This window comes from Lathamus discolor, chromosome 2, assembly GCF_037157495.1.
Source record: "Lathamus discolor isolate bLatDis1 chromosome 2, bLatDis1.hap1, whole genome shotgun sequence".
NCBI lineage: Eukaryota > Metazoa > Chordata > Aves > Psittaciformes > Psittacidae > Lathamus > Lathamus discolor.
This window is the reverse complement of record NC_088885.1, coordinates 147,210,737-147,233,562: the sequence shown is the minus strand read 5'-3', so window position 1 is coordinate 147,233,562 and position 22,826 is coordinate 147,210,737. Positions and strand designations below refer to the sequence as shown.

The following is a 22,826-nucleotide window of genomic DNA, read 5'->3' as shown; positions in this document are numbered from 1 at the left end:
AAGAGAGCATGGTCAGTGCTGATAATGATCTTATTGGACTGTCTGCCTATATTTTTGTGTCAAAATGTCTTGCTACAGATGGTTTTTTCAAGGCTGTTTTGCTGGTAATTGGAGCCTGTCGCACCATGGACAAATATACAATATCCAAGTGGAAATGGTTTTTAAGGAAAGCACACGTCTCGTGTGGAAAACCTAGCAAATGGTTTGTTTTCCAGAATAGAGAGCCTTCCTGTCACCCCTCCTTCCACCACAGCACAGTTGGTGATAGGACATCAAGATCCTGCTCCATGAAAGCAGAGAATTGAATGTCAGAATATTTCCAGTGAGAGTGGTTTTCTTTGAGCATTCTTTCCTTTTACCCCTACCTGGGAGCAATTGACTTCCCAGGTTGTGCAGAGCTGCTCTCTTAGATCCTTGTGGGAGAGGTCTGAAATGAGTGTGGTGGAAAACCATGTAGATACAGGAAAGTTAAATTATGTCTTTTCCAGACACATTAAGAGGGGGAAAAATAGATCAAGAACTAGTTCCTTTTACAGAGTTTGATTTCATAGCTTCTTACCATGAATGAAACCATTATTTCAAGTGTGTTTGAAGTTTCAGGTTGAATGTCTTTTAAATGAGTTTTAAACAGAAGTCATCACAGAATTCGCCAGTCATGTATGACTAAGCAAACAATTCTGTTCCATAAAAGCAAGGATACGTCAGACTCGTGTAAATTTTCCTGTTATATACTGTTTTAAAGTTGTTTAACTGTCTGGGTATATATATGTGTGTATGTTTTTAGACTTTTTTAAAGGCAGGAAATTGTTTTTGAAGAAGTATTTAAGTAAGAATGTTACCATATATATAGAACAGCCAGTCTGTGTTGTTCGAGTTAGATGGATGCATTCCTGAGAGTTTCCCTGAAGAAAGCAGAGCCGTCTGATTTCCAGGAGTACACTGGGGCTGGTGCTGGTTGTGCATACTGAGTGGCTGTTCTGCTGCCAGCCTTCATAGGAACTCTCCTCTGGCCAGACAGCCTCTTACTTGTCCTTCAGGGAAAAAAGCCCTTGAACACTTTTGATGTTTCTAAAACTTGATGTATTGTAAATGCTGAAATTTGGTTTAAGAAAACCAAGCGCCTTTTTAATGTTTATTTTTTCTGAGTAACTTGCTCGATTTCTGGCACCCATCTGCACATCCTGCTGGAAGGAGGGCACTGCAGAGCCTAGTCTGATGCCGTAATGCAGTTTCGGCTGAGCAGCTTGGGCTGGGCAGGATCCCGGTATTGACACTTCATGTCCCCTCCATGGCATGGGACACAGATTCTTGGCAGTTCATCAGCAATGCTCAGTGGCTTTGAAAGCAGGGAATCACAGTGTTGCCACAAAGAAAAGTGTATAGGTGATGAAACACAAGCATGTTGGACACCTGTGAACCGCAGATGGCTCTGATAATCCTCATACATATCCTGTGCTAATGTAACTTCCAGTTCTTCCATAGCTTTGTGTACCTTAAAGCCAGCCCTGCCAACCTCTGGCAACTTGAAGCTGATGTTCCTAGCAAACAAATTTGTAGGTGCTGGTAAATAGAAAGTCTTTGGGATTAAGATATCCTCTCAGTCGCAGTTGCCCTTTCTGCTTGTTATCTTGTCTTGCACAATTCTAGTATTTCTAGTGTAAGTTTCTATTCTTGGTTACCCAAATTAGTTCTGGGATGTAGTAGTAACAGAACTGAAGAAGATGCCAGAGAGATACTGGTTATGGGGCTGAAATGATGTTATAAACAGTACTTTTATAATTGCAAGATGCTGGCAGGTGTTTTTTTTAATGAAGTTTTTTTGTCTGTTAATTTCTTCAGATAAAATTGTAGGAGTAGTTAACTCCAGCTATATGGAGACTCTCAGAAAGAAAACCATAAAGATCTCTGAAAATGATGAGGTCTTGAGCTATTTTTATAAGGACCATCTTAAACTTATTCATAAGTCCTTAAAAATTCTGCGCTGAAATAAGCATGTTCCTTCAGCCTTTTTCTTAGTTCCTGCATAGTTGCAGAGTGTGTGAGTGCAACTTTGGGGGGTTTGGTTGTATTTGTATTGTGCCTTATGTGGCAGTGTTTGGTTCTTATCTTGGGTTATGGGGTGTTTCTGTAATAGGAATAAGTACTGCCCCTCCAGCATGAATGCTCGTCCTTCACAAATCCAAGCTGCCATGTGTCAGTGTTGAGAGAAGAGATGGCCAACACAAATTTGTGTGAAAGACTGGAGCCAGTCTTTTTCCCCCCCAAAAAACCCCTGCATAAACCAGGAGAAAACTATCCAGCCCCTGCAGCCCAGTTCTCCTCCAATGTACACTCCGAGGAATCCCTCTGGAAGTTCATTTTTTGTGGCTTTTTAGGTTCTTGGTAGGAATTCCAGTAACTATCTGGAGATCATTAACCCTCATTAAAATCTGGGAATTATCACTGGTAACTTTATAGTAAGGGCATAAAATACATCAGGATTCTGTGTAGCATTTTTCTTAGCAGGAGACTTGAAGGTAGTTAAGTCTCACATCTTAGGCTACCAGATCTGAATCTAAACTCCCGTGGACAAAAAGCCACACAGATACTTGAGAAGAAAATTGCTCTATACATTAGGTTTTAATCACAGGCAGCAACTGAACACTAATCTAGAAGGGTCAGTAGCTTAATCACCTTAAATATCTGACACATTCATGTTTAGATTGTTTAGCCTATTACAGTGAATTGCTGGCTTTTCTCTAGCATGCATGAAACACACCAGTGCTATTGATTCTCATATCCTTTACCTGGGGGCAGCTTAGGTTGTATCTAAAACCAGAGTTGAAGGTGAGAGAGTTAATAAAAGGGGAACTGGGCGCTTTCACCTCAGCTGTCTGAAGAGACTCTCAAAAAGGAAGTTCTAAAGTTACTTTCTCCTTCTGCTAAAATTTGTTCATCTCATATGCAAGAATAGAAACTAAATTAGTGGTAATTTGACAAGCAGTATGAGAATGGCTGTATACATACTGTTGAACTACTTGCACAGATGAAATTAGAATTAATTTTTAATTGCTCTTTATGAATGTCTGGATTTGTTTTTTTGACTTTTGGTGCTGACAGTAAGTCTGGAAAGGATTTCACTATTCCTTTACCCACTTCTCTGTTTATTTGAAGAATAACGTCATTCTTTGGACAAAGCCAAGTGTACAGTGCTGTTATTGCTACAGCCCTACAGGTTTTAGCAGAATATATTCCTTAAAAAAAACTTTCATTTGTAAAAATTCTCACTGAGATGAAATTTACATGAACATTGCATTGGTTTATCTTAAATAATTTTCCAGACAGAATTCGTATAATCCAGGTCAAAATCTGGGATTGACCGGAATTTTTAAACAGCTTAGTTCAGTTTTACTTGATATGTTTTTACATAAACTGGTGTTGTAGCCAGTTTAATTTAAAGTGTAGTAAGCCATTCTTAATTTCACAAATGTACCTAAATTATTGTTAGCATCCGTTTAGATTACTTGATTAATTGACATGTTTTAAAAATTAAAATAAGTGCTAGCTTTATGTAGAAAAATATCCAAGCTACAGTCAAGGACCATAAAAGATTCATCTTAAGCTTTGTGTGCACAGGAAAGGGTTAGTCACTGTAGCTCTTCTGGCGTAACATTATCAGTGAAGGCACCTTTTCTTGCTCTGTTTTGTTACTAAATGCAGCTCCTGTTACTGTGGTTTATTCTTCAAGTCAAATAAGTTATACTTGTAGAAGTGCTTTTTAGCCAAGATGATGGTCTGTATGAGAACTACACCAATATGGAAAAGCTTCTTTTGTCTGCAAGGAGTTCATGGCTAAGAATAGGCCAAATGGTTATTGGAAATTTAATACCTAGTTTAAATATCATTAGCTGTTTCATTAATGATTTTACCAGAGGCATAGAGCTACCCTGGGATAGTAGGTACATCTTGAGTAGAAGAAGTTTTTAACTCCCCCTTCCCAGCTCCAAACTCTTGTTGATATTTGAGTGTAACCACATAATTTGGTTTTACAGAGAGTGATAGCCATGTCTAATCCTTGGGGGTTTATTTACTGGTGTGATTAGTCAGACAGATGAAATGTGTTCAGAAATCCCCTTTAGCTATGGTGCACTTAACCTACTAGCTGTTGACTTTGGCACAACTTGCTAAGTATACCTGAAAAATAGGCATATTCCTCGTGTGTTTACAATAAATTTTGGCTCTGTGTTGAAGTCTGTCGTTTGTCTATAAAAATGAATCTTCAGATACTTAAAATTTTAATAGTTGTATTCATAAATTAACCTTAAAAAGTATGCCAGACCACAAATTTCATGTTATTTGTATTGTGTAACAGTTTTATGTAAGATATATCTTGAATGTTTTGTTATAAGAAGAGGTTAAAAACTTGTATTGCCATTAATAAGTGGACATGAAAGATGAGCCATGGATTTATACTGTGTAAGCAGCCGACTGTCATCAGTTAGCAATAATCCCACATTCCTGTGATTGTGATTCCTATAAATACAAAGAGCATTACAGTAGTACAGACCCAGTGTGCCTGCTACCTCAGAGTAATTGGACCAATGAGTAGCAGAGGGCTAGATACTAAGTGGTGTGATCAGTCCGCAAAATCTTTTCACTAATCAGTCTTCCCTGATCTCTCATCTTCTGTTACAAATCTTGTTTATAATGCTCCTAAAAGACACATTTATGAGCCAGTGGAAGTCATTGGTGAACTACTTAACAAATTTGGGCTAGTTTAGAAGTACTTAAGCACCAAATAAAATACATTCCTCTCTCTGTTCTAGTTTTTCAGCCAAGTTTGGAGAGATTTTTATCTCTGTTGTTACTTAGAATTCTTGAAATCTGTGTAGGAAAATCATGCAGAGCTTCTGTAAAACTCCACAGTCACCCTGAAGACACTCATTCAGCTGCTTGGGGAACTCTACACTATTCTGCAGGAAACAGGGGAAGAAAGGTGACAAAAAGCCACTGGGAGCAAAAAATCTATCATAAAGCCACAGAGCTAAAATCCTCTGGCATGAGATACTCTTACAACATTTTGTAACTCTGAATGAAGACTTTTTTGACGGATAAGCCATGAGAATGGGAGTCCTACCAGACTAAGAAATTTTTCAAGTAACAGGGAGCATTGTACAGGCTGTGCCTTTCTTACAGGGTGGTTATTAATTTTTATGGGGTTTTAATGTATATGCAGTGGTTTTTTTCTCCATCATGGATGCAGTGAAATCTTCACAGAATTCTAAGCCTATCCTTTTCAACTTTTGCTCTTGTACCACTGCTTTCATCTCAGTTTATTAGTGTGCAGTGTTAGTTAGCCTTAAGGCACTGACCTTTTACAGTGCTGATGCAGTGCCTTCTGAACACTCATTGTTATTGTGGTGAGATTGCAGAAAGTACAGTGAACTCTGGATCCCTGGGTCATGTTCTCCAATGGTGAGATAATTGCCCGCAGGTGAAGAGAAAAATGCCATTTGAGATCTTCAAAGCCTCCAAACCAGGTGTGCATTGCTGAGTCAAGAGCAGGTATTGACAGGTCACTTCTGCAGCATTGGTGGTATTCCTTAGCAGAGGCAGCTTTGAAACCATTAGTTACAAGTCATGAATACAGGCTTGTGAGCATACAAATGACTGTAGTAACTCCATAAAATTTGCCTTTTTATCATTTCTTTTGAAGTGCCTTGAACAATGCAACATAACAAAACTGTTCCGAGTCTTTATGGAGAGATGACTGTCCAGGTTTTTTGAGCTTGAAAGGTGAGGTCATGTTATCAAATGCTATTCTATCAGCAGCATGTGGTTGAAAAAACTAGGTGGGTGTGTGACTTCTTTTGGAAGAAGGAAGAGCAACATCCATTCTAAATTATAGCTAGTCCCAATGCATTTAGAAGTTCTGAAAGAACCAGAATAATTTGGATTAAAATATGTAATTTTGAAGAAGTATTCTGCTTTATTAAAAAAAAGAAAGGATTGTCTGAAAATCAAAATGCTGCAAAGGATTATAAATTAACTTCTCTACATATAAAACAGTGTCAAGTTTACCCTAGAGCCCTAACCTTATTTCTTTGAGGTAAGTAATGCTGTTTTCATCCGCGTGCTGTAGGGGCTGTATTGCAAGATGTTCTTTTACATGAGAAATAAGGCAGTGAAGTTGGCCTGTATGTGTTTTTTAATCAAGATATTGCAGTGTAATGCAGATTGGTGATACTTAGATTTGGCCTACACAGAGTAACACCTCCCCCTTTGCCCCTTATTTTATTTTTTTCTGAGGCTGTTTTACCTCCCCAAAACATTGCTAGGGAAAGGGAAACATCTTTGTTGGAATGTGCTGACAAGAATTTAATAAAGATGGAACTGTGCAGCAAGTCTGTTCAGAGTTGATGAAAATAAATATTCACTCCAGGAGTTGAAAATTGAAATTGAACATTTAACTTTTGGAAGGGTTCTCTGTTCTGTCTACTTGACAGGAAAAATACCCTAGGAAGAGCGCGTCTCACATCATATTGGAAAAGAATACTGAATATTGGGGAGGGGAAGGGTCCCATCGTAGTTGCAACTATCTAAGTAGGTGTTTTTGTACTGTTAGTTTCTGTTTGCCATCTGAGATACTCAGAGGCTGAGGTCATAGCTTCGTGAGCATTTCTTCTGGCAAAAAGGCTGCTTTTCAAGTATCATCCATCACTTTTCTTGCCTTTCCATTCTGCTTGTGTAGCAAGAGAATAAAGAGCATCAGGGAAATGACCTAGATTAAAGATAACCTTGTTTTATGCAGCTGCAAAAAGTGGTGTACGTTAGAGTTGGTGGTTGGTTGTTAGGGAAACACAAGTATAGTCACTAAACTTCAGTATTAATTTAGTACAGGTAGTTTAAGCTCCATTTGGTATAAAGAAAATGGATCTTTACTTAAAGTACTCAGGGGAAGCTGTGTCTGTCTTGAGCGACTTTAGGGATGACTTGAGGAGTCTCCTTAGACTAAAGCTTGCCATTGTGAATTCTGTCTTCAGTGTCTACGCAGATTTCACACAGTTACAGTTTTGTCTGAAAAGTAATTCTAATGACATTATTCTGTTACTGATGCAGTCCAGTTGGCTGGAAGGGACCTCTGGAGGTCATCTTGTCCAACCGCTCTGCTCAAGCAGGGCCACTTAGAGCCAGTTGTTCAGGACAGTTTCCAGACAGCTTTTGATTATCTCTAAGGATGGAGACTCCACAGCCTTCCTGGACAACTAGCTCCAGTGCTTGGTCACCTTCACAGTAAAAGACTCAAAGGGAAGCAAGTGTTTCCTGATTTTCAGATGGTATGTCCTGTGTTGCAGTTTGTGCCCATTGCCTCTGGTCCTCTCACTGGGCTCCACTGAAAAGAATCTGGCCCCATCTTCTCTGCACACTCACTTCTTTGATGATATCCCCCTGAGCCTTTCCTTCTACAGGCTGAACGATCACAGGTCTCTCGGCCAGTCCTCAGATGTGAGGTGCTCAGTGCTAAAGTATTCAAGAGAGAGAAGCACTGAGAGGCATGGTGTAACTGGATGTCAATTTAATTTGCAGAGTATTTTGCCTAGTATTTATTGGACTGTGCCGTAATGCAGTTTATGTGCAGTATAAAATTTTAGTGTAACGCATTTTTGTACATGTTTTAGTGGCAGACATCTGCTTCACAGAGCAAAGTTGAGTATTTTCAGTGAACCCATTATACTTTGCCTTTCAGCAGATTTCAGAGATGCTACTTCCCGTATTCTGCCTCCTATTTCCCCTTGTCTTGGAGCCTGCTGTCAGTATGCAGCAATTTTTTTTCCCCACAAATGTTACCTTTAATTAAAAAAAAAAAAAAAAAAAAGAGAAGCAGGTATGTGAAGTGCTGCCTTTGGGTGAATTTCTGAACCACCTCTTCTACAAGATACTATTTCCTTTGTTCCAGATGCATTAACTTGGTGCTTTGCTGGGGAAGGGCAAAAGTGCTGCCATTGAAGAACACTCTTGCGTGGATTTATGTCATTTATCAATGAGCAGTTACCCATTGGTGTTCACAAGTAACGTAATTCTCTCTGAGTAGACAAGTTTTTTGTGGGTTCATATTCTTTGTCTGACAAAATATTTATAACGCTTTTGCCAAAGCAGTGTTTTTCAAGGCTTAGCTTTCCTAGTGCCAAGGACTCTAAAAGCAGCATCTGTGGCCTCAACAGGCAAGTACTAGTCAGCATAAAAGCCTACTGTGGCAGTAGAAAAGGCTTTAAAAACTTTTGTATTTGTTCACACGAGTGTTTTAGTGTAGCAAATCCTGCCTTTAAGCTTCATTAGCTTTGTAAGACTGTAAACTAAAAGTCCCGTGTTTTATGCATTTAGCTTTTAAGACAGTGAGCATTAAGATTGAAATGCAGATTACAAGCAAGAACAAAAAAGTAATTGGATTTTCACCCAGAGCAAAGTATTAACTCTGCAGCACTCCAGCCTAACCTGAGATTGAAGTTTTAAATGTGCCATTCAAATAAAGATGCAAAATCCTTTGAGCAATGTGCAAGAGACCAAATAGCCCTACAAAAAAGATAATAACTAAAAGCTCCAAGACAATGATGTATTCACCATGCAGCATCTGTAAAATCTTTCAGGACAGGTCCACCTGTCTAGGATGGATGTGGTGATAAAACTTTTAAGTCTCTGCTGAGAATTTTTCAAACTCCAGCTCTCTTAACACACCCCAGGCAATGTGATATAAGTATATATTCTGGTATGCAGGGGTGAGATCTGAGTAAGAAAGCATGGAATATGTCTGAGTACTGAAACCCAGGATTCTAGGAAACGTGACTTGACTTCCCAGTGCCTACAAGCCATCAAATGTTGAGACTGTTCAGGTATTACTGCTTATAGCAATTCTTCCATGCACAGAAGATACAAATCCAAATGTTAATATAGAATTAAAATGAAAAACAGAGAGACTTTACAATTCATTACAGTGGGACCACCCGCTCATCTTTATAGTTGTTATTTAAATTTCATATAATCATCAAATTTTATACAATACACTTGAAATAGCACAGACTGGATTCTGGAGTTGCTTTCACGTGAGAACCTACAGGCTTGTACAAGAATTGCATGAATGACTTCACTGTCTGCTGCCTGCTTTTAATTTGCATTTATGAACAAAATTAATGACAAAATTTACCGCCATTGTAAATTTAGCTTGGTTTGCTATCAGCTGTTGTGAATTGCAGCTTTTCCTGTATTCCAGGCTGTTTTCATTCAACTTCACAGTAAATTTGGTGACCCCGTGTCCCATTACATGTTCCCAAAACCTTTGTTACTACATCTCTTGTTCAATTTAATGGTGAGAGGCAGTTCACATGACCCGTTTTGGTTTGTGTGTAAGAGAAGCAGTCAGAAGAGTCAAGAACACAGGTCTGCTGTACTGATAACAGGTTGTGTTGTCGCAGGCAGCGTGAGTCAGGGGTGCAGCATGCTGTGAGGAGCTGCTCGTTCATGCTGAGCACATGCAGGTTGTGTCAGGAGCACATCAGAAGCCATCACCCTGCACTATTTGGTGTTTTTTAAGCAGCTGGGCAGAGCCCTAACTTCTCTTCAGGACCTGTTAGGGATGTAGACTTGCAACTAGCCTTCAAACTTAGCATTCTTCTAAAACTCTTACCTAGTCTAAACCTCGTGGTTTCAGGGAGAATGTGACTTCTGCACTAGTAGGTGTGTGGCAGGCAGAGTGAGTGATGTGATTGAAGAGGGAACTGTGGAGGATTACAGAGAGCAGCCAGTTGTCTGCATGCTTTTCACATTTGCCATCCAAGCAGAAAGGATTGCAGAAACTCTTAAGATGCAAAGTAAGTTTGTGTTTAAATCATTGGTTTTAATTATTCCAGCAGTGTTGTGGTGTACTGTGCTTTTACCTTAAAACTTGCTATCTTATGCACAGGTCAGTCATTTGTTAAAAGCAGAGAGAAATTAATACTGGTGTTTAAAATTCTTCTGAGACTGCGTTCAGTTAAGGATGCTTTTTGGTTTGTTTAGGAAAGTAGGAGTGGCTCATAAGAAACACCTTGACCAACTAGCCCTGATTTCTGTAAGTTCCTAGAGGTCTGAGCAAACTGATTTGTTCTTTTTTGTGTAATCCAAAAAATACTGTTATTTTTCCTTAGCACAAAACTTCAAGTACCAGAATAAGGAAATAAAAATAGATGTGGCTGTTCTTGCGTCCTTAAACCAAAGTCCTTGCAGTTCCAATACATTTCTTAAAGCACTTTTTTTTTGTTGTTGTTTTTTCTTTTCAGACCTAAAGATTTTCGGCGGAAGTAACAATGAAAGAAGTACCATCAGAAATGTCTCTTCTCCTTGAAAACAGGTTATTCTACCATGGAAGTGTCTGTGCATCTTTGTAAATCCTTCTGTACAGAATGTTTCTGATGGGTGTTAGCAAACTTTATTTGGAAAGGTTATAAAAATTACTGTATTTGAAACAGTTAAGAATAGATATTATGTTGTTAATGCCAGCTGTACTCTGGTGTGTGATTGGGAATTTGTTAATTACGTTTGATTTAATGGTACTATTAAAGAATTGACACATTTTTTATTAATATTTGCACCTCATGGGAACAGTAAACTGTTTACTGAAATTAAGTATCTCACACTAAAGGTTGCAAAGCTTGAATTCCATGCAGTAAGAGCAGTTGTGGTTGCAGAGCTCCCACAAATGGTGTACTGTCGGTAAATGATCTGATTTGCTCTTCTAATAAAAGAGGTGATCAGTCCATCTTTATACAGCTTGATGAATGGCAGAATACCAGTCTCAGTTCAGAAGAAGGGAATTATTCATGTAGAACTCATTCTGTCTTTGTGGGATGTAAAAAACCCCTAGTCACTTGATCCGTTTATTGCTTCTGTAATAGATTATGTGGTTCTGTGTAAGCCTATTCTAGAACACAGAGCATATGCATCAGATAAATTCATGGTGAGGTGTTGCTGTGTGCATGTCTATGCAGGCCTGCAGTGTCCTTATCTTTTTAGGTGAATGTACCCATGGAATTTACTGTGGTGGTAGTGAGCAAAATCAAATTTATTCCAGAGACAAGTTGCATTAGAAAAACAGCTCTTCAGAGAAAGCAGGGCAAGTACCAAATACACGTGTTCATACTGTAGTCATGCTAGAGAGAAGAAAACTATTACTAGAAGATACATCTTGGAGGAATAAGGAGGCAGTGACATTTAGGATGGCCATTTTTTATGTCCTACAGAAGTTTATCTCACAGGCTTCAGCAGCCTTCTAGTAAGAGGTTTTCTGCACAACACGCTTTGCCTTTAGTTCAGCCTGTTCCTTATGTACTGGTCACCAACTGTAATTTTTCATCCTCAATCTTTGGCCATCTTTTGGTAAGGTGTACCATATGATGTGCTTGGAATGCTGAAAATAAAGCCAAGAGGAAGTCAGTTTATGCCTACAGAGGGACTGTTTGCTGCAGGGAGAATGATTGCAGCATTTTACAGTGTTTGGAGTTTCTTGGATGCTGGAAGAGACATTTCAGTTCCAGCAGAACTTACTGCTGGAATAGTGCAGAGCAGCAAGGACAGCATGAAGTTCAATGGAGACACTGTTAGACTGCATCCAAACAGCAGACTGTGTTAGTAGGGAAGGTATACTCCAGGAACTGCCCAATGAATGTAGGCAAGTCATGAACAGAACAAGAGCTACTTTTTTAATAGTCTCACAACTTTTCACACTTGTTAAGTCTGCTTTGCTCTCACATCAATAGTGTGCTGAATGACAGAATTAAGGTTGACTCTTCCTACTTTATAGCTGCTGAATGGTATGGAATATAATCCTACTACTGTTTCATTCTTGATATGGAGACATTATGTGGTTGTCAGCAAGAGAGTTGCTACCTGTAACATTGTCTGGCATAGAATGGCATTGTCTGGCATTGTCTGCAGGTGAGCAGACCCCCACCCCATCATAGCTTTTACAGATGGCACACTTTGGATTTACAGTGCTGTTTACCAACTAAACCACCCATCTGGGGCCATACAGGGTATTTTCTTAAGTGGCTGTTCCTCCCTGGGATTAGATTCTGACAGACCAGCACAGATTTTGTTAAAGACCTCACTGTAATAACAGACAGTAAAGGCAGATCATATGGAGATATTTTTCCTTCTTTTCCCCTCTTAAGCCCAAATCTGATTTTGATTCAAGTCACAGGACCACGCCTTCCTCACTTGAAGGATGTGTTAAAAGAATGAAGCAGCAGCGTATTTATTATGAAAACCAAATGAGGAAACTGGAGTAAGCGTTGAGTGATGCAAAAATAAGTTTAAAGTTATTTTGCTTCTGCAGCTTATTTCCCTGAAGTTCATTATTTTGTGCACAGAAAACCCTCAAGTGTTTTCTGTATCTGTTTTATACAAGCATTATATAGAAAGAAAAACATTGGTTTATTTATAACCATATTTCATCATATGAACTAATGGGTTGTTATCAGGCATTTCTTTGGCATTCAGATGGGCTTATCCCAGGAAATGTTCCTGTCCAGTGAAGGCACAGATTTCATTTCCAAGTCAGTAACCACATTTGGTGAACTAGCAGAAGTATTTTTAAAAGCAGTAGGTTAAAATAAATGCTCTTTTTTGCATAAGGACACAGTACATATACTTTACTGGGAAGAGCTGCGTGGCATCAGCTGTTCATCCTGTGCTAAATATTTCACAGTCAGCAACTTCAGTTTCTTAGGCTGTCTGGAAAAACAGAAGCCATTCCTTCTTATTCAGAGGTCGGCTTTTGGAGAAAATGTTGACCATATGCGTCTTTCTGGCACACATGCAAATCCTGAATAATATTTTTATAATTTGGTGGTGCCCACCAGTGACTTCTTATTGCCAAGGTTTACCCAGGAAGTGAACATACAATGAATGGTGCATGGAGCATTTTGGTTAGCAGAGTGCCAGTAAATGTCATTACGAAGTTAAAGCAAATTAGCTGATGCAGTTAAAGGTTGGGCTTTAGTCTATAAATTAAGTTATAAAATTTTAACAACTGTGCCTACTTTATTATCCCCAAGTAATCTCTTCCTTTGTTTAATTCACTGCACGTGCATCCCATACGGTGGGGGGGGCAGAATCTGGTTGCACTGAGAGCTGATGGTGCACGTGTCCCACAGCCAAGGACCCTGCAGGCCAGGGTACCCAGACTCCCCATGTGCCCAAGGGTGCAGCTACTTCACGTTGCTCCCCCAGCCCGAGCAACTACCATGGGAGGGCAACAGGGTGGGTGACGGCAACCTTGCAGCACGGGTGCACTCAGGGCTTTGGTCAGCCTGTTAATGTCCATTTCAAAAACGGGGCAAATAACTCTGATTGATTGCCTTATGAGTTTGACTGTATCTATCTGTGATGTGCTGTCTTCCATGTATCTGTGGTTCTGCCCTACCACCCTTCTGGTCCCAAAGGAACCTGAGCTTTGGGTATAGTGTTGCTTGATAACCTGTCTTGGGTGCAAGTCTATAATGAACTGTAACTTGAGGCCTAAAATCCTTCTGAGACAACACAGGCAGAATTGCTTCAATGCTGATTTTTCATCAGTCACCTTCTCAGAGTCGCTTCCAGAGGAGCTATGATTTGGTATATCTCAGTTGGGACTCCATAAGGTCTTGGTACAACATGGTGTGGGAGCATGCCAGCCAGGGAGGGGGCAGAGAGAGGTCACACTTGGGGTATGTTAGGTTTTCACAGCCAAGTGCAAGGAGGGAAACTAATCAAGTGATGCAGCCATAACATGTGTTTAATTTCAGTAAGAGCTCTCTAAATATCAGCTCTCTGTGCCAGGCTATGGTACCTACACATGTGCACACAGCTGTGCTCATGTGGTGTTTGAGTATCCTGTAAACTGGGGTTAAGCTGCGTAAAGTCCGTTAGTTATGTTGTACTCGTCTACCAACTTCTGCTTTAAATGCAGGTCCAGGTAAGGAAATGACATTCAACTCATGTTTCATCAGCTTTTCTCACCTTTCTCCAATAAAGTGGTGGTAGTTGGGGGTGAGAGAAATAGTGGAAAAACAGAAACACAGCACAGCAAGGTGTACAGGCACCTTGCCAGAACTTGCCCTGGGATGGACAAAGCTGTGCATGTTGAGTTATTGTGTGCAAGTGGTTTGTGTTACCATTGAGGTTGAGTTCTAGGCCACAGAATCCGAGATGAGCCAGTTAAAGGCACTTGTTTGTCATCTTCCTGGTGAGATGGGAGCACTGCTGACAGCAGCCAGAAGCAAGAGCTGACAGGTCTTGCTTGCTGAGCAGAAACTGAGCCTGCCCAGTCAGGGCTAAGCCAGAAACAGCCCTTGGATCCACAGGCCTCTCCATGACCGTAGAGGGCTGGATTAAAGGTGTTCCAAGCCTATGCTTTCAACTTAAATGAACAGTTTTAAGCTTCTGCTTTAAATCCTGCTTTGATGCTCAATCTCTACAATGCTATTAAGAGCTGTTCATTCAGTCACTTCGTAATTTACCTCATTCGTTTTAACATGATGAATTGCTTTGTGCTCCTCAAGTGGCTGGGTTGGGGTTTTTCCTTCCTTTCATTAGCTGATCCATGTTGCCTCTGCAACTCTACCTGCTGGTCTTTTGACTTTGGCATGTCAGTATGCAAAACGTCATGGGCATAGACGGTACGACCACCTCACAGTTACTCTCTCCACTTGTTTATATATAATTCTGAAAATGGGGTTACATATTGCTTATACTAAGTGCCTCTATTCTTTAAAACAAAAACTGTTGTTCAAAAGTGTTGAAAAAAGAAAATGTGTTGAAAAAAGAAAATGTGTTTTCTTTGCATTCTGCTCCCTGAAGATCTATACAGTTGTTCCAAGTTAAAAATCAAGCAAACACAGCCTTAATGTATAAAAGCTTGCCACTTTTATTTGCATACAAAACAGAAAGGAAAGAGGTTCACAATAAATTATCAGTGTGCTCCCATGGAACATTCTGGTGTATTTATATAATGTGGGTTAAAAAAATAGTCCATTAGCATAACACTTCTTTGCGGAAGAGTAATAAGCTGGGTTCAAAGAAACCTGATGATGCGTTGTTTGCCAGTGAATGTAGTCAGGTTACTCTGCTAGTAAAGCAATTCATCCACAACTAACAGAACATAATCAACTGGAAAAACGTGGATAACAAAACAATAACTATTCTGAATGGGTCTGTGTAAACCAACTCGCATTTTTAGATACAGTTTGAATAGTGTATGGAACAGTACTCCAGAGAAGGGTCAACAAGTGACCTTTCATCATCATCTAGCACCAACCCACTAACATACTAAGTTTCTGGCATGCAAGATAATTACCATTACTTGTGTCAACTGTTCATGTACATTTCTTTCCTCCTTTCTTTATTAAAAAAGGCTGCAAACACCTTGTGCGGCAGGAGAGGCACCTAACAGAAGGCCGGATGCACAGAAAATGTTTCCTTTGTTTAACCACTTCATTGAGAGGGTGTATCTCCATTCACCCTTTTGCGTACTGGAGTCTTGATGCTCCTTTTGGCTATCTTCCTTGTGAAGCGACTAATTCCTGGGGATCTCAGTTCAACGGCTTCCATTTCTTCCCGAACAGGAGTAAACTCTGGTTGAGCAAGATGCGGTGATGGATAGGAGGACTGGGAGTATGGGGATGGTAAGGGGTAGGACCCGTGAACTACGTACGGCTGCTGCTCACCATCATAAAGGTCCTCAGGGTCATAGATTTGGTAGGAGTTATGTGGCAACTGCACTACTGGGATGTCTTGATCAGTTGGCTCACCGTATCCACCTTAACCCACCACCACCAAGAGTATTCATACGGTTAACACAGGAGAAGGGGAGTAGAAAATTAAAGCACTCATTAGGAAATTGACATTTTATATATAGCTATATATAGTGTATGTGAGTATATATATAGAATCTTTTAAATACACATCCTTTATTCACATGAAGGAACAGTGAAAACATTTAACAAAATTAATAAGCTGGAGCAATTGGAAACCCACCAACAGACAGCCAAGTTAGTTGGAAACCACCACCTGAATTTGTCAAATGTCCAGTTGTAGTACTGTGCTAACTAAACACTGCACAATCTGCCTGCTTTAGCTTATTCCAATTATGGTCTAAAATATATGATTAACAGGCAAAAACAGGTCAGGCAATAATTTTTTGCAGTGCAAGGAAGCTAAGTGCATGTACAGCAGCTAGTGAGTTCATTAGTGGTAGTCAATATCGTTGATGGAAAGCACAGAGCAGTTCAGCATCCATCTCTGACCTTCAGCCAAATGAGACCTGAACCAGAATGAGCCTTTCACCTTCTGGATTGGTAGCCATTGTAAGGGATGGGGCCTTAAAACAGGAAAGGAACAACGGGGAGGGGAAGTGAGGAGAAAAGGATAGGAAGAGATGACAACAAAAACATTCAGGTAAGTAAAACATACAAATCACGGGCAGATTAAACCATAAACATCAAACAAATATGCCTTATGTGTAACATTTGTAGTAACTAGTGCTTTACTAACAGAGTTCGATTTTAGGTTGGGCAACATGATTTTTGGTAATTGTGTTAACTTCCTCCCACAGTCTCTCCGTGCTAATAGATGGGAAAGTAGGATACAGAGAAGATGTAGAAAGGATCATTTTCTCCCGATTGCTTCACTGGTTAATAAAGGACACGTGCATCCCTGTGTCAGGTTACACTACCAGGGGTTTAGTAAGGGTCATGCTTTCATGCCATTCAGAGGCACAAGGACGGGGAAGTTGAGCAACATGTTTGAATTGAAACAAATGTAAAACTCCTGCTGTCACGAACATTAGGAGCTGGGGGTTGAACACACAGACCGTGGAGATGGAAAAGGCTCATACAACTACACAGACAAGCACAGAATGAAAACCCACTACGCGGAATCGGTTTTACAGGCTGGGACTGGATGGTGGAATTCCTTTGGTCACTGTGCTGGGGTCACAGGAGCACTGGACATGGAGTTTTTAGGGAGCTCCCCTCTTTTAGCACGAGGTTCACCAGTAGCCTCCATCTTACTTTGGCTGTTAGAAGATGTCAACCCCACCTCTGCAAACAGCAGCCGCCCGACTCCTGGCTACTCACCTCCCATGCCATAACCAGCGCAGGAGGATGGGTCACAGTAGCCCGGCGGGCCAGAAGGACCCTGTAAGCCTGGGGGTCCTGTGTGCCCAGCAGGACCTCGTGGGCCTGGGGAACCTGGTGGTCCTGGGCTGCCAGTACGACTTTCTCCTGGAGGTCCTGTGTAGAAGAGGGAGATGAAACATCTGAGTAGAGTCTTTCATAAAAGCAGGGAGTTGAGGCCACTTTGCCAGGCTTGGAAACCATGGCACTGAGCATGCTACAAACACTGCCAGGAGGCAGCTTGGGCAGAGGAGCTGGGCATCCTGGCTCTGACTGCCCCGGGCAAGCTGAGGGAAAGGCTGCAGCCTTCCTCTGGCAAGAAAGATGAAGCAGCAGCCAGAGAGGAGACCTGCTCCTGCTGAGCCTCCTTCTCTGGCCTCTGCTTCGTCTTCCTTGCCAGAGACAGCTTTTAGCCAGGAATTTATCCTAGAGAAATGTTTCACCAAGCATCAGATGTTTGGAAAGGCAGTTCCATGGGGGGAGGACAGCCCTGGATGCCTGCGCAGCTCTTGATTCCCCAGCTCACTTTCCCTACAGCTTCTGGATAATGCTGTGCCTTGATACTGGTGCTCTAATGGCCACAATATCCTTGTGAAGTCAATGCAATTGTTTCAACAGGACCTGGATATCAGCCTCTGCTTTTTCAGGAGCTAAATATAAATCCCTGTGATTAATGTGCTTAATTAATGTACCTTTCTCTCTCAAGTCACAGTTAGATATGACTAGGAGTCAATAAGAAAACAAATGCAGTTAATCCAGATTAATTTTTTTCCTCATTTCTGAAAAATAATATTTTAAACATTAAAAGAAGAAGTTTCTGGAGAAGCACTTTATCACAGGGAAAAGGAAAATACTTGTGTGACTGATGACACCATCATGTGGTGCTTCACATCATACTACATAGTAAGAACATTGTGACATTAAGTGACACAAGTTAAGGGGCCTGAACTACTGCCTCTTCTGCATCTTAAGCCTTAGAAGCAGAGGACAGAGCCATGCTGGTCTCAGCTGCTTTGTACATGGATGGCAGTGGTCTAATCTGGATGCTTCTAACGTAACAACTTTACCTGTAGATCCTGGTGGGCCTCGTGGTCCTTGTGTTCCAACACCTGGATTGCCTTTTTCTCCTTTCTCGCCTGGTAAACCTAAAGAAATAGCACTCATCAGAGTCACATTTTGATCAAAACTGTGTGCAGTGTTTATTATTTAACCACTATTATAGTTCCATATGCTATTTTTCATGTAAAAAATAGATGGCAGAGAAGGAAGGAGGTAAAAATAAACCATTATCTGGTTCTTTTCCCCTCCCTTCCCTGACAGCCTCTCAAAGGAAACATGGCATTCCTGGGGTCTCGAACATTCCTGCTGCCATGGTGGTTTCATCAGGGTGGTATGCAGAGGCATCGGCCAGTTTCCAGGCTGCACTTCCTGCTGGAAAGCTGCCTCTGCACCATTGTAAGTCAGAAGAATCCTCAGAGCCTCACAAAGCTGTCTATGAATTCCTGTGTGGCTCTGAAAAGTCAGCTGTTTAACGCTACAGCCAATTTTCCTTCAAACATTCACCCACCAGTGGTTCAGCATAAGATGGTTCTACACATAAATGGAGAGATTTAGCATGGGTTACTGCAGTCCTGCTAAATGCAAGAAAGGAGCTTCAGCACAGTCAAAATCTGTCTCCCTAAAGCCCAATCTAAGTTTCCCACTCATGAAACTCTGATGTTCCAACATGCACAGCCACTGAGCTGTGTTCCTGTGCTTGCTCATGGCCCTGCATTTCTGTCATTGGGTCTGATCCATGGAAACCACAGATTTGTAATCCAGAGAAGGTACAACTTTCATTCAGCTTTCCACCTCTTTCTGCGCCGCCACTATGGCATCCTATAAAAACTCCTTCTATACATAGCGATCACAATAAGTGGTGTCAAACTAAAGTAGGTGTCAAAACCATGAATTCCAGACCCTGAGTTTCCACCGGTGACTTGGAAACTCTCATAAAGTCTGTGTTTGATTTGGATGGCTCAAAGACACCAAATCCAGGCTGGTTTGTGGGACATTCCCCCCATTTTCCAGACCTCCCAGCACTGGTAATTGCTTTCACTGCTTCACAACTTCTACACGTTCAGAGTCAGTGCCAGTATAGAGCACCTTCATGAAAACAAAGTAGAAAGAAAACAGTTGTTGCCCCTGATGGGGTACTACATGCAATATAAACTGACCGGCCGCCTTGCTTGCTTTCTGCTCAGGTAACTGTTACCTCTTAGGGAAAAACATCTAGAGGACACCTTAGTTTTGCAAGGAGCCATATCTTTTTTAATTTCCTGAGCTTTTTCCATAGAATCATAGAATGATTTGGGTTGGAACGGACCTTAAAGATCATCTGCTTTCAATCCCTCCACATTCCCCTGCCATGGGGACACCCCCAAGTCTTCTCCTCAGAGATGCTTTGAATCACTTCTCTACCCAGCCTGTATTTGTGCTTGTGATTGCACTGACCCAGGTGCAGGACTTGGCCTTGTTGAGCTTCAGAAGGTTCACACTGGCCCACCTCCTCAGCCTGACAAGGTCCCTCTGGATGGCATCCCTTCCCTCCAGTGTGTAGACTGCACCACACAGCTTGGTGCTATCAGCAGACTTGCTGAGGGTGCATCAGTCCCACTGGCTATGTCACTGACAGACATGCTAAATAATACCCACTCCTGAGGAAATCTACTCACCACTGATTCCCACTTGGCCATCAAGCCATTGACTGCAGCTTTTTGAGTGCAGCCATCCAACTAATCCTTATCCACCAAGCAGTCCATCTATCAAATCCATGTCTCCCCTGTTTAGGCACAAGGATGTTGTGCAGGACAGTGCCAAATGCTTTGCCTAAGTCCAGGCACACATCAGTTGTTCTTCCCTTACTCACCAATGCTGCAACCCCATCACAGAAGGCCACCAAATTTCTCAGACACAATTTGCTTAGTGAAGCCATCTTAGCTGCCACCAATCACCTCTTTATTTTCCATGTGCCTTAGCAGAGTTTCCAGGAGGATCTGCTGCTGGGCACCGAGATGTGACTAACTGCCCTGTAGATCTCTGGGCCTTCCTTTTTTCCCTCTTTAAAAACTGGTTTTCCCTTTTCCAGACAGCAGGAACTTCACTGGAGTGCCACAACTTCTCAAGTATGATGGATAATGGCTTGGCAACTAGATCCGCCATTTTCCCCAGGTTTCACAGATGTGTCTTCGTCAGGTCCCATGGACTTGTGCACCTTCGGGCTCCTTAGATGATCTCGAATCCGATCTTCTCCTACAGCAGGCGTTTCTTCGTTCATCTAACTTTCTTGGGCCCCTCTTCGCTCCAGGGCTTTATCCCAACATACTCGTCCAAGCAGACAGCTGAAGACGCCAAAGTCTGCTCTCCTGAACTCCAGGGTAGCGAGCTTGCTCTACGTCCTCCTAACTGCCCTAAGGATCTTGAACTCCACCATTTCATGGGCCCTGCAGCCAAGGCTGCCCTTGAGCTTCGCATTCTCCAACAGCTCCTCCTTGTTGGTGAGGAGCTGTAAGGTAAGGTTCAAGGTCCAGCACAGCACCTTTCTTCATTGTCTCCTTCTATCACTTGGAGAAGTAAGTTACCACAAATGCACTCTAGGTTATGCCCTGCTGTGTTGTCCCTCCAACAGATATTGGTGTCCCCATGAGGACGAGGGCTTGTAAATGTGAGGCTGCTCCCATATGTCTATAGAGGGCCTCCTCTGCTTGATCCTATACAGACTGTTTCAGACTTTCGGATTATAAAGTGCCCAAAAGGTAAGTTTCAGGAATTTTAAACCCATGGCCTTTGGTAGCCCTATATCCTAAATCTCACTGAAGGTCAATGGGTCTTCAGTATTTAAATGACTTAAGCATCTTCAAATTTGCTAACATCTTTTGTTCTGGGATTCATATGCTATACATGCTTTTCCTGCTCTCAGAGACTGTCATCCAAGTCCAGGATGAACCTCCTGTTTGAAATTTTGTTAGCATTTGGTTAGCAGAGACTATCATTTCAGTCAGAAGGGCTATCCAGAACCACTGACAAATGATTGCATTGTGTATTGTATGTAGGAAGCAGTCCCCCAGTGGCATACATATGTTCTAACCTACATTTATATTCCTGGAGGAGCCTACCAAAAAAACTACAGCATCTGTGATCAGCAACTGAATTCTACTCATTTTAAAGACACGTTTCTCAGGCAAACCTCTTCTCCTGCATTACAAATGCAGTTTCCAGATACCTAATATTTGCTTATCCATGGCTTGCTTCAAACATATGGAAAGACTCCTCTGTGGCAATTCACTACTACTGCTGCAGGCCTTTTAACAAGGTAAACATGTCTAAATTGTCTTTTACCATACATGACCTGAAAGGAAGTCCTTGCCAAATGGCAAAGTCAAAGTCTGTATTTGTGGATTGCTGTGATCATAAGAAGACTGGCCCATGATAACCATCTGGAATCTACACAGATGTTTAGTACAAGGGCCATAAGTCATCCTACTGTACGATAACATGACATGGTGACTTCAAAGACAATGGCCACAATGTTTTCAAATCACAGCTTCCATGCACTCAATTATTATTCTTTACATGCACAAGAACACACACCCATACATGATGTTCACAGAATAAACTGCAGTAAGGAATTATAAATATGGAACAAATCCACTCAGGCTAAGAATAAAATGTTCATTCTGGAACAAGTTATGAAGCTCTTGCACAGAGCAAACCTTTGAAATCACATGGATATCAAGTTCCTAAAGCAAACATGCTGAAGGCCAAGATACAAGTCTGTTTCAGGTTTCTTTTAGTCTAATTTCCAGTAAAGTTTACCCAAGTGAAAGAGAACATAAACACTGCAGCAAGAATCTCACATGAGTTAAAATCGAGCGCTCCATGGGCTTCCCTAATGGACTTTCCACCAGAGCTCTTTAATGGGAGTAAGTTAACAGATTCACAGACCTCTTGGTCATAGTTAATGGCTCCCTCCTATAAATGATGGAAGACTCCAAATTCACCTATTTTCACTTTATATCAAAGTCATCTTTGCATTTCATGGGAGCTTAGCTTAAGAAAGTCCACTACACAAGACATCATTCTGCGTCTAAGTTACTGCAATGGTTAATCACTATCAGGGGTAAAAGTATGTATCAAAATCTGTCATTTGAGTTAGTGGCTTCAAATTCTAGTAAATTTCGTATTTGTGCTCTGGACATATTTCAGCAATACCATCAAACTGTCTCTCCCCTTCATATGTCTTGTCCCCATCCAAAATAAGCAATGGCTTGGGTTCAGCCCCACAGAGATCACAAGCAACTGAAATCAATTATTTCCAACGCTCCGTTAAAGGCACCTCTGATAGCAGCCGTTATGAAAGCCAAACCCAAGATCATGAACACATTCTATAGCAAATTTAATGTCTAGGATTTCTGCATGAAAGGAAAGCTTAGGTATTGCTTACTTATTTATGTCTTTAAGAGAATATTGTCCTGTGAGAACTGCAATTAAATATTTGCAATTAAATATTGAAATTAAGAAAAATTAAACTACTACAAAAAATCTCCTTCCAAAATATTCAGTTGTAACATTATTGTATAATAGCACAGGATGATTTTGTCTTTTATTATTCAGATGAAGTTAAAA

General features: G+C 41.1%; 2 protein-coding genes across 7 annotated transcripts in view; one reads left to right on the top strand and one right to left on the bottom strand.

Moving 5' to 3' along the window:
- MRPL13 (mitochondrial ribosomal protein L13) overlaps nt 1–14,978 on the top strand; it is a 38,358-nt gene extending 23,380 nt beyond the window's left edge. The window contains exon 7 of the mRNA XM_065668880.1: nt 10,290–14,978. Within this exon, the coding sequence (XP_065524952.1) occupies nt 10,290–10,314 (25 nt within the window). The 3' untranslated portion in view covers nt 10,315–14,978. The remainder of the gene's footprint in view (nt 1–10,289) is intronic.
- COL14A1 (collagen type XIV alpha 1 chain) overlaps nt 14,891–22,826 on the bottom strand; it is a 120,584-nt gene continuing 112,648 nt past the window's right edge. For 3 of the 6 annotated variants that reach the window (XM_065668870.1, XM_065668869.1, XM_065668871.1), the window contains exons 46-48: nt 18,230–18,307; nt 17,124–17,279; nt 14,891–15,806 (exon numbers count right to left, since the gene is read on the bottom strand). In XM_065668870.1, coding sequence (XP_065524942.1) covers nt 15,481–15,806; nt 17,124–17,279; nt 18,230–18,307 — 560 coding nt within the window. In that variant the 3' untranslated portion in view covers nt 14,891–15,480. Of the gene's footprint in view, nt 15,807–15,886; nt 16,367–17,123; nt 17,280–18,229; nt 18,308–22,826 lie in introns of those variants that run through there. The other 3 variants (XM_065668872.1, XM_065668874.1, XM_065668875.1) reach the window with 2 other exon arrangements.